We start from the raw sequence: 12243 nt of genomic DNA, 5'->3' as shown, positions 1-12243 counted from the left end.
ACATTTGTGATCCCAGTACCCAGTGTGGTAGAAACAGGAGGATCAGGAATTCAAGGTGATTGTCAGCTACACAGAGAGTTTGGGACCAGTCTAGACAACATGAGACCCTATCCAAAAGAAAAAGAAAATCCCATGGGGTTGCTTATACCATTCATGTCTAGATTCCTTGCTCATAATAATATTGACAGTGCCAGACATGGTGTCTTGCAATTGTTATTCCAATACGTGGGAGGCTAAGGCAATAGGATTACTATGAATTCAAGATTATCCTGGACTATATAGTGAGTTCTAGGCCAGCCAGAAATGCATAAGACCCTGTCTAAAAAGAAAGAAAGAAAAAGAGTGTATGGGTGCCCACGCGCGCGTGCACACACACCACTACCACCATCACTACCAGTCAGACTGAGCTACAGTAAGACAACAGCAACAATAACAACGGTTACGTGTGGTTGCACATGACTTTAATCCCTGCACTTGGGTGACAGAGGTAGGTACATAGAGAGACCCTGTCTCAAAACAACAACAACAAAAATAATGTTATTATCTCCCATTTTTGAGCTGTCTATGATTTCGTCTTGGACTACTTCCATTTTATTTCCAAAACCATCCAAAGGTTTACTAATTACTCTCCCCAATTACAGATGAGAAAACTATGATCAGAGAAATAAGGAACTTCTCCAGACTATTCGGTTAGCAAGTGCGGACAGTCTTCGAAGTCTGCTATCTTGATCTACGCCAGAACAGTGACCTAGGAGGCACACGGGTGGAATGCCCCACTCCAACAAAAGGCAAGTGCATCCTCCTCCCATCAAGGAGTAAAGCAAGACGCCCAAGGGAACCATTGTTGGCCGGACAGAAGGCTCAGGCAAGTAATAGCAAGGGCCACAAGCACAAAAGCTGACCTCTTGCAATGCACGCTTATGGGCAGTCACACCCTGCAGGCGTGGTGGGAGCGGCCAACATCGTACCCAGCGCCTACCGAGCAGCCAAAGGATGAACAGGGGGCACGGCTGACAACCAGATCCCATCAGGTAGGTGCTCATAGATGAGCAGCAGCACAGGTGGACAAAGTGGTGTCCTGGGACAACCGCTCTAAAGCTGAGGACTGGACGGCTGAAACCGAGCAGAGCTGGGGCCGCCACAACATCCCGGTTCCCAGGGAAGTGGGAAGAGGAGCCGTTGCGCACTCCCGGCGACCTCCCTGGAGGGGTTAAAGCTGGACCCGACCCCGGATAGGGTGTGGGGACCCTCAAAGGAGCGTGGGCCATCCCATACCCTCCTCCCCCAACCCCCGGTCCTTCGACTCCATCCCGATCGACTCACCCAGAAGACGGTGGAATAGACGATGAGCGAGAACTTGAGCCAAAGGTAGGAGAAGCGCGCGCAGTAGCGCACCTGCTCCGAGTCCCCGCGGGGCATCGTGGCTCCCGCGCGGGGCTGCGGGGCTGCCCCAGTCCGGCCACCGCTCCAGGCCCCACCTGCGGCTGTCCCGCGGCCTGCCCCGCCACCCGCGCTCCCTCCGGGGACTGACACAGGCGAGCCGCAATCACCGCTCGGGCCAGGGAGCGGACAATGCCGGCGGCCAATGGAAGCGAGGGGGCGTGTCGGGGGCGTGTCTTCAGTGCCAGACAGAGCCAGACCCTGAGAGGGGAGGGGGCGAGCCTGGTAGGAGCGAGCGCTTCGGAGCCCCGCGCGGGAACGTGTGGCCTGGAGAGGCGCGGGAGGAAGGGTGAGCGTGCCCACTACCGTATTAGAAAGCAGGCTTTCGGGCGCTGGCGCCGTAGTTCAGTGGTAGGGCGCTTGCCTAAGAGCCTGAGTTTCTTAGCACCCTCCAAACAATAAAGCGTACTCTCCACGATTGTGGATGAATAGTGTGAGAAAGAGGTAGGGACTAATGGCGCCGGTGTTAAACGTGCAAGTGAAGCACTTGGGAGGCAGAGGCAGGAGGATATTTGTGAGTTGGAGGCTAGTCTGGTTTACATCGTGAGTTCCAGAACAGCCAGAAGGACACTGCGAGTTCCTGCCTGGAAGACCAAAACAAAACAAAAGAAACGCAAGTGAGTTAGGGTTGCAATTGTAACCTAACAACCTACTGCGCTCCTTTAATCCCTGCACTCAGGAGGCAGAGACAAGCGGATCTCTTGAGTTTGAGGCCAGCCTCGTGTATATAGTTAGTTCCAGTCCAGCCAAGGCTACATGTGAGACGCTGTCTGAATGAAACAAAACGAAAACATGCAAGTGACTGTGTAAGAACGTTGCTCTGCGTCCTGGAAAGTCGGCAGTCCAGGGTGGAACTCAGGAGAAGCAGTCTGTCAGACACGGATGTGCGCCAGCCTTTCCCCGCAACTGACTGTGGAAATTCCCCTTTGGCACCCAGCCCTGCTCCTAGAGCTTCTTCTCCCACGAAATCCTCTTCTAGACTCATCAACCCCGTCACCAGAGCCAGCGGGGTCTGACCAGCCTCCGGCCTGACCTTCCTGATCTAGGCCACGGATGGCTATCAGTCCATTTTCCTCGCTAAGTGGCCCCAGCGGTACTCTAGACTTTGTTGTTTTCCTGTCCCTCGGCCTAGCCTAGCTCATCCCAGAGCCTGAGAACCAGGCCATCTGTGTTTGTGGCATTCAGTAATTAAATGCATGGCTGCCCTTCAAAGCTCTCGAGGTGCGAAGTGGGATCTCTGGTGGTGAATCTGGGAATGGCACCTTTAGGCAAGTTCCTTGAGCTGGATTGAAGAACAGGAGGGAAATGTCGCGGAGGTGGACTGGCCAGGTGCTAATCTTTGTATTTCTCCCTCTCTTTAAAGATTTATTATTGTTATTTTATATGAACGCCGTGAGTGTGTGGGTACCACTGGACCCAGAAGAGGATGTTGGTTTCCTTGGAGCTAGAGTTAGAGGCAGTGGTGAGCCAAACTTAAATCCCCGGTAAGAACAGGAAGCCCTCTTGAGGGCTGAGCCATCCATCCAGGCCTCTTCTTTTTGTTTTGTTTTGTTTTTGGAAAACATGTAAACAAATTAGGCATAGACTGTGGAAAGTATCTCAAACATCACCCTTCCTGATCCAAAGAGTAAAGACTTAACGGAGGAGTCCCGTCCAGACAGTACACTGGGTTAAACCCTTGAGGGAGCCTCTGGTGGTGCACATGACTGTCAGTTACCTGGATCCTGTCTTTCCTTGAGTAGACCCTTCCAGCAAGGGTGGACAATCGAGTCTTAGGTGTTTTACTGAAGTCGCAGGACCAGTTTTGTGACAACCTGCTCTTGAAGGCTTGCATTGTGGATATCCTATGGGCCTCAGAGTGTGAAGATTAATCTTCAGAGCATGGCAGGGACGTATAGAGGGGCCCTACCCTTGTCAGTAACGGCTGCCATGATGGAAGGAGAAGAACCTCAGCATGCTGTGTGGCTGTCAGCATTGGGTAAACCTGCAGCTTTGCAACTGGACCCATGACTCTGCCTGGGTTTCCCCATCCATGGAACAATGAGGCCAGACTGTTTCTATCCAGCTCCAGCAACCACAGCTTCTTAGCCAATAGGTAAGTCAGCAAATGTGTATATTGCAAGTCTGGGGCGCTAAGGAAATGTTCAAAAATATCAACAAAAGAATGTCTGTCCCATTGAGGAGTGGGGAATGTCAGGGCATGCAACATAGGAACACGAACACACACACACACACACACACACACACACACACGGGTGCACCCATGTGCAAAAGCACAGAAGAGGTTAACTTCAGTCGCAGGTGTATGCTAATGATACAATGAGCTTCCCAGTGGAAGAAATGGCAGGTGCAAGGGCCCTTCCACAGCTTCCTGGAGAAGCTGAAGGGGGCGGGGCCAGTGCCTAGGAAGAAATTCTTGTATTTTCTTTGCCAATGACGGTAGCCTCTGCCTAGCGGTTGAAGGCACACCAAACCAAAGAGACTTTGTTTATTTCTCATTATAGTGCAAGCCTCAAGTAAGGTTCATGAGGGGAAGTGACACAGAATCTAACGTGTAGTTTCAAAGGCAGCTGTGAAGGTCGAGTTGGAGCGGAGGAGCTGAAAAGGAGGGGCCAGTGGAAATGGTTGGACTAAGCTGTTTTCTGGCTCCGGGGCCCTGCACGCCCCAGGGTAGCTGTGAACTGAGTCCGATACCGAATCATAAACTTACTCAGAACATTATGAGAAACTTTTTTCTTTTCTTTTTTTGTTTTGTTTTGTTTTTGGAATTTGATTACGTAGTTCACTGCCCAGTGGTTCTCAGACTTGAATTTTGTAGATGACAGTGTCCTGTTGTGATGTCAAAACACTGGACCTGTCTGGTAAAGAGACAGGGCTTACTGGTGGGTGGGGCAGCTTGTGAGGAAGCAGATGTTTGGGAGGATCCCAAGGTTGGTTTGGATTCCTTTCATTGAATAGCTAGGTAGATGTTCCTATCTTTACAAAGGGCGGAGAGGAAAAGTAGGAACAGTTCCAGGCATGAGGATGGTGATGATGGTGATTTGGAATCTCAGAATGTATCAGTTAGCTTTTGCTGTACAACAACAAAAACCACTGAACCACACATCTCTGGAAGGAGGAGCTGTTTAGAAAAGTTCAGGAGGGGTTTCTCCAGACGAGACAATCAGTCGTTTCCTCAGTTTCCCAGCCTGGGCCCCAAGGACATGTGCGCAATCTTTGGGCCATCTTCATCCATCAGAAAGTCTTTTTCAGTCAAGTGACAGGGTCTTGAGACCACATACTGCTGAAGATAGTGTGGGGTTTGGGTCTCACACCATCCTGACTCTCCATGAGTGTGAGCTCCAGCTCCAGACAGATACCAGCCTGGCTCCTTCCTGAGCAATCTGGGATAAACTCTTCCTCATGAGCGCACCCTGGGGTTGGATTTGCCTGGTGCCTCCCTGCCTCCTCAGGACCCAGCCCCCAATATCACCCCCTTTTTTATATCCCTTCTGTCCAGGTTGCTGTCATCTTCTTTTGCCCAGAATTGGAAGTAGATCCTCAGATTTAGGAACTGTCATTTCTAAATTAAAACTGCACCGTCACTCTGTATGAGTTTTCCAGGACTGAGGGATACCCCGCAGGGCAGACTGTGAGTATAAATGATACGAAATCCTGAGAAAGACAAGGCAAGCCAGCCGGTCTGACTTCCCTCCTCCCACTAGCTCAGGATGCTCGGAGAGAGTGGCCTGGGTGAGACAGGGTCTCGAGTGACTCAGGCTGGCCTCAAACTGGTTGACCATGATGGTAGTGGTTTCAATGAGAATGTCCCCCATTGGGTTGGACCTTTGAACACTCGGCCCCCAATTGATGTGCTAATTTGGGGACGTTATGGAGGTGCAGCCTTGCTGCATGAACTTTGAGAGTTCACAGCCTCATTGTACCTCCAGTTCCCCCGCTTGGCTTTCTGTGTGTGGTTGGAGATGCAGTCTCATAGCTACTTGCTCCTGCTGCCGCTGCCGCTTCTGTGCCTTGCTGCCTGGGTGGCTTCTTACCCGTTCTGGAACTGGAGCCCCCAAAACTCTTTCCTCCCCCAATTCCTTTTGCTCAGGGTATTTTATTCCAGCGACAGAAAAGTAGCTAATACAATGACCTTGAACTTCTGTTCCTCCTTCCTACATCTTCTGAGGGCTGGAATTACAGGTGTGTGCCTGGCATTTGGATGCTATTTATTTGGGGGGGGGCACTGTCAGTATGTGTAACATGAGGGCCTTGCTTGTTGGGGTTTCTGTCCTGCCCAGTTCCCACAGCAAGTAAGCCCCAAAGATATCACACAGAGAGGTCTATATTAGGTTATAAACTGATTGGCCCATTATCTCTGGCTTCTTATTGGCTCTTGTAGCTTATATTAACCCATTATTCTTATCTATGTTAGCCACCTGGCTTGGTACCTTTTTCAGCGAGGCAGATCACATCCTGCTTCTTCAGTGGCCTAAGCAGGACTGCGAGGAATGGGCTTCCTCCTTCCCAGCATTCTCCTGTTCTCATCGCCCTGCCTCTACTTCCTGTCTGGTTGACCCGCCTATACTTCCTGCCTGGCCAATCAGCATTTATTTAAAACATGATTGACAGAATATAGACACTTCTCCCACACCAAGTATATAACTCAGACTGTCCTGAGCTCTCAATGTCCTGCCTCAACCTCCCACGTGGTGGGCGATCACACCATGCATGTCTTAGTTTACTTTTTATTGCTACAGTGAAAACCCTGATCATCTTAGTCAGCCTTCTATCACTGTGAAGAGACACCACAACCACAGCAACTCTTGTAAAAGAAAGCATTTAATTGGGGCTGAATTAAAGTTTCAAAGGGCTAGTCCTTTATCATCGTGGTGGGAAGCATGGTGGCATGTGGGCAGAGTTAGCTGAGAGTTCTACATCTGGATCCTCAGGCAGCAGGGAGTGACGGAGCCACTAGGTCTAGCTTGAGCTTCTGAGCCTTCAAAGCCCACCCTCAGTAACCTACTTCCTCTAACAAGGCCACATCTACTCCAGCAAGGTCACACCTCCTAATAATGCCACTCCTAATAGTGTCACTAGAGGGAGAAGGGTTATTTGGTTTACATATCCTCATTGCAGTTTATCATTGAGGGAAGCCACGGCAGGAACTGAAACAGAGGCCATGGAGGAGCGCTGCTTACTGGCTTGCACCTTACACCTCTCAGGACCACCTGCCCAAGGTAGCAGCCCCCACAGTGGGTTATGCCCATCAATTGTTAATTAAGAAAAAGCCCCACAGACTTGCTCATAAGTCAATTTTTTTTTTTTGAGACAAGGTCTGGTTGTCCTGGGACTATGTAAACCAGACTGGCCTTAAACTCACAGAGATCCACCTGCCTCTACTTCCTGAGTGTTCGGATTAAAGGAGTGTTCCACCATACCCAGCTCCCATAAGTCAATTTTGTGGAACATTTTCACAATTGAACTTCCCTCTTCCAAAATGACTAGCTGTGTCAAGTTGACCAAAAACCCAACAAGGACAATGTGGATCTTAAAATATTTCTTGCTTTTTTTTTTTACAGTCCTGGAAATTGAACCCGGAATCTTACACTTGCTGGGCAATCACTCTTATCACTGAACTATACCCTCAACCCCCTTTTTATTTCTTATTTTGAGACATCTCTTTTACTAAGTTTCCCAAGCCTTGAACTTTTGATCTTCCTGCCTCAGCATCACAAACAACTGGCATTAAAATGTTTTGTTGTTGTTGTTTGTAATTATTTATTTTTAGCTATATATGTATGCCTCTCTCTGACTCCCGAGTTCTGGGATTAAAGGCATGCACCACCACTGCCCAGGTAAAGATATAAATTGTGTGTATATATGTATCTGTGAGTACGTGCAGGTGCCCATGGAGTCAAGAAGGGGGTGTGAGGTCCCCTGAAGCTGGAGCTACAAGTGGTTGGTTGTGAGATGCCTAGCGTGGTTGGTGGGAACCAAACTTGGGGCTACAAGTGCAGTTATGCACTTTTTAACAGCTGAGCCATTTCTTTAACCCCCTAAAAAAATTTTTTAAAGAAAATATTCCTGTTTTTATTTTCATTTCCCCGATGGCTGGTGAAACTGAATATATTTAACATGCTGATTAGCCTTTTGTGGTTCTGCAAATGTCCTGTTTTATCCATTGTATACTTTCGAGTTAGGTCATAGATTCTTCCTGGAAGAGGCAGTGCCTAGAGCTGAGAGACTGAGGAAATGCCTTCAGGCTGGTCCCTTGGCTTTGGTGGCAGAGGGTTCAACCAGCCAGGGTTGGCTTTGTTGGAGCCCGGCCTGGAATTCTGGGAAAGCAGCCTGGGTGCCTTGATTGACAGAATGTTGGGCCAGGCCTGTGTGGCTCCTACAGGGAATGGCCTAGAAGCTCCACCTGTTGCTTGCAGTGGGGAGAAGGGCAACTGCTTCCAGAAAAGCTGAGTGCTGCTGGGAAGAGCAGCTCAGGGAGGTCTGGTTTGGCTCCCCTGGCATTCTGAGGATCTACTTTCTGTTTTCTGTTGCTGTAAGGAAATCATGGAGGCAAGCTAATTTATAAAGTACTGGTGTTTATTTAGTACATAGTTCTAAGGAGTGGGAAGTCCAAGAACACAGTGCCTCCTCTGCTTGGCATCCAGTGAGCATTCTTGTATTTTAACCCGGTAGGGCATCTCATGTCAAAACTCTTCTCCCTCCTACCCCACATCCGCTCCAACATTATAAAACCCCTAAAGTGGGCTCAGCTAGCAGAGTGCTCGTCTTACACACACGCAAGGCCTGGGTTCAGTCCCCAGCACTACGTACAACTGGCACACGGTGGCAGGAGTCTGTAATTCCACCACTCAGGAGGTGGAAGCAGGCAGATCAGAACAGCAAGGTCATGTTTGGTATACAGTGAGCGCCAAGCTAGTTGTTACAGTAAGATCCTGCCCCTAAAATACAAATAAACCAAGCCACTAATGCCATCATGGGAGCCTCAGGCTCGTGACCTCACCTGTTCCTGATGGCCTCCCAAAGGTCTCACTTCCAATTACCGTTAACATAGGAATTTGGGGATGAAGTTTCCATCAAGTGAATTCTGAAGGACAAACCTTCAAACAGTAGCTACTTGGGTTGCCAGGATGGCTTGGTGAGTAAAGTCACTTGCCACCAAGCCTGATGACCTGAGAGACCTTCCTGGGACCACATGATAGGAAGAAAGAACTGACTTTCAAAAATTGTCCACTGGCCTACACACATAAACAACACACACACACACACAAATGTACTCCACCCTCAGCAAACTACAATGCTGGCTTCTTCCCCAAGCTTTCACCAGAGATCCAAACCCTCAGACATTCGATAAAAACCTTGCTGGGTCCTGGAGGGGTCAACCCTGTGCTTGAAGCCTCCCCGTCTCCTTTCTGTACTTCCTGTATTTTTAAACTCAGGGCATTTCAACTTCCTCTTCCCGGCTTCCCAGTTTCTACTTCCTGTCTCCTGTATCAATCCCTCTGGGTCCTGCTCAGAAAACCCGAAGGACTTTAACAAAATTCGATTTTCTGTTACCAACAGGAGGGACAACATTGTCATTTCTGTTTCCTCTCCCTTATGAGATAGCACCATACCTTGGTGGGGTAAAACAGACAGACAGGAGTCTATCAGACTCAAGAGCAGGCCCCGTACAATCACACAGACCTCTAGAAACCTGAAGGACCAGGAATCTGGGGTTGGTCTTTACCACCCCATGGCAGCCCCAACCTTCCCTGAAGTCAGGAAGCAATGTTCTTTCTCCCTCTCTGAATCAATAACCCCACCTATTTTTCCCATGATTGCAGGGAACCCTGCCTCTTCGGAGTGTCCTGGGGAGGGACCGCTTCCCTGCTATGCTTCAGAGCGCCATGGGTCACCTGCTAACTACAGGCAGCTGGGGTGGAGAGCATTGTAGATTTTTAATAAAAGACCAAGCCTCTCTCCAATTTTACTCTCTCACAAAACCAAACCAACTGCCCTCAAATGACTTCTACTATCACAGTTTCCATGTCTTAAAACCAAAGCAAACCAACCAAATAAACAAACAAAAAAAATCCAGATACTTGTTACGTGACTGGCTTTGAACTCCTGGCGTCCTCCTACCTTAGCCTTCAGAGTCGATAGGAGAATAGATGCATGCCATTACACCAATTTGGCTCATGTTAATTGTGTGTATAAGTGTCTGTCTGTGTGCGGGTCTGTGGACTGAGTGCAGTCTCCATGAAGACGAAATGAGAGCAGTGTGGATCCTCTAGAGATGTGAGGGGCCCGGCAAGAGCAGTGTGCTCTCTTAAGGACTGAACTGGTTTGCCTTAAATACAGGACAGGTAGTCTTTGGTAAGTATAAAGTCCAGTGTGCCCTTGTACAACCCTCAGGATTCAGAGAAATGCACTGGGCAATTTTGTTTTGTTTTGTTTTTCCAGACATTTCTCTGTGTAGCCCTGGCTGCTCTGGAACTCACTCTGCCAATCAGGCTGGCCTTGAACTCACAGAGATACTGCTGCCTCCCAAGTGCTGAGGTTAAAGGCCTGCGCCACCACCGCCCACTGCACTGGGCAATTTTTGACATTGTGCAAACTTCAAAATGGTGACAATTTTACTAGGTTGAAAAGTGGCCTGAAACAAATGCACCCTTACCATGAGAGGCAGTCTAGTTTTTGATTGCATGTATTTTTTATGTATGGGTGCATAGGCCTGTATTACATGTATTGTTATGTATGTGTGCACAGGCCTGCTAGAGCCCAAGTGTGACAGTCAGGGGACACCTTACAGGAATAGTTTCTCTCCTTCTGCCATGTAGGTTCTGAGGACCAAATCCAGGCGGCTGTGCTTGGCAGCAGGCACCCTTACCCAGTGAGCCAGCTTGGCAGCCCTGTGTGATTATTATTTGTTTTGATACAGGCTGGATAAACTGTTCATATGTCTGAGGCTAGCTGCTTTGCCTCTTGGGTGCTGGGAAGATAGATGTGACTGACCACATTCTGCCCCACCTCCTCGTTATATTTTATTATGTAGCCCAGGCTGCCCTTGATAACCCTCTAGGCTCTGCCTCCAGAATACCGGGATACAAAGTTACCAGTATACAGAACCTCAGGAGAAGTCCAGGCCAGCGTCATGCATGGAAGCCACACCTAGATTTGCAATATCCACTTACACAGAAAATGTCCATCTATGAATCAAAGCATAACCTTTTCAAATTTGGCTCGAGTGGCCCCTGCCATTTCCATGATTGTGTCGGGATTGTGTGTCTCCTTATCCCTCTTCCCCTGCCAGGAGGATCAGGAGGCCTAGATCAGAGGGGCAACTGAGTCACGAGAATATTCATACCACATATGCCTCCATGCAAGGACAAGAGCCAGTGGGACTTCGCTCTCCTGAGCCCTGGTGGAAGGACAGGACCAAGAGGAAGGCCTGACATCCTCAGGGCAGAAGGGATCCCTCTTTCTTGGCAGTGAGCCTGTGTCCAACAGGGGGCAGTTAATACTGAGAATTCAGATTGCTCAGTGGGTAGGAGTGTTTGCAGTGGCTCAAACACACACACAAAATAAATAAATAATAAATAAATAAATTGTAACTATTAAAAAATTCACTCAGTGGCCTAGAAGATAAAGTGAGAGAGAAAGCTCACAATCTAGAGCAATACAAACGAAGAGGTGAAGAACAAGAGATGTCGCCAGGCGATGGTGGCGCAGTCCTTTAATCCCAGCACTCGGGAGGCAGAGGCAGGCGAATCTCTATTGAGTTCAAGGCCAACCTGGTCTACAGAGCGAGTTCCAGGACAGGCTCCAAAGCTACGGAGAAACCCTGTCCAAACAAAATAAACAAGGGGGGCGGGGAAGAGATGCAAGGCAAAGTAGAGAAGAATAAATGTGGCCCGTGGTATCAGCCAGCTGCCCTAGCCCATGCCCACAGCCACCATCCATCGCTGACTCCATGCTGAAGGCTCGTTACCGCGGTCCCTCGCTGTCCTCAGACCCAGAAGTTAGCCTCTAGAGAGAGTTTGGTTTGTTTTTCTGATATAAATGCCATGCAGAGACGACGCCTGGAACCGCAGCAGCCATCAGGTACCTACAAGGAGAGCTTGAGAAAGCCAAACAGATGCCGATCCAAACTGGGCTGTTATGAAAGAAACAGGTAACCAAAGCCAGAACATACCTCTTTATGAGGTTCTTGTTAAATAAGAAAAGTCAGCAACTGTTGGCGACAGTCATTTTTTTTACTCAAATTACTGAAAACTGTTTCTTTTTTTAAAAAAAAAAAGTTTATTTTATGGTTGTTTTGGGTGCAAGCCTAGTTTCTAGGAAGGCCAGGAGAGGGCATTGGATCCCCTGGCACTGAAGTCAGAGACAGCTGTGAGCTGAACCCGGGTCCTCTGCAGGAGCAGAGTCAGTGTCTTACTCTCTCCAGCTCCCCTGACGATGTTCCTAACTAATATGAGGAGTGGTGATTACAGAAATTGTGCAAAGTGAAGGAAAACTTTTAATAATATTTGTTTTTCCTCTATTTGTTTTTATGTATGTGTACGAGTGTTTTGCCTGTATGTATTAGTTGATTGCCTGGTGCCCACAGAGGCCAGAAGAAGGCATCACAGTCCCTGGAACTGGAATTACAGGTGGTTTTGAGCTGTCATGTGGGTTCCGAGAACCAAACCCAGGTCCTCTGGGGTTTGCCAGTGGATAGCAAGTTCTCCTAATCACTGAGCCATCACTCCAGCTCATAATTTTATATGATGTGTATGAGTGTTTTGCTTGCATGGAAAAGCACCGTGTGCATGTAATACCCAA

At 48.7% G+C, this 12243-nt stretch overlaps 1 protein-coding gene across 1 annotated transcript in view; it reads right to left on the bottom strand.

Annotated features, from left to right (window-relative positions):
- The window catches only part of Tspan15 (tetraspanin 15), a 42289-nt gene extending 40750 nt beyond the window's left edge, over window positions 1–1539 (bottom strand). Inside the window, exon 1 of the mRNA XM_041656006.1 lies at window positions 1324–1539. Coding sequence (XP_041511940.1) covers window positions 1324–1419 — 96 coding nt within the window. The 5' untranslated portion in view covers window positions 1420–1539. The remainder of the gene's footprint in view (window positions 1–1323) is intronic.
- Between the last annotated feature and the right edge of the window lie 10704 nt (window positions 1540–12243).

This window comes from Microtus oregoni, unplaced genomic scaffold, assembly GCF_018167655.1.
Source record: "Microtus oregoni isolate MIOR12 unplaced genomic scaffold, Mior012 000007F_ref0000211, whole genome shotgun sequence".
Taxonomy (NCBI): domain Eukaryota; kingdom Metazoa; phylum Chordata; class Mammalia; order Rodentia; family Cricetidae; genus Microtus; species Microtus oregoni.
This window is presented reverse-complemented; position numbering and strand designations above follow the sequence as displayed.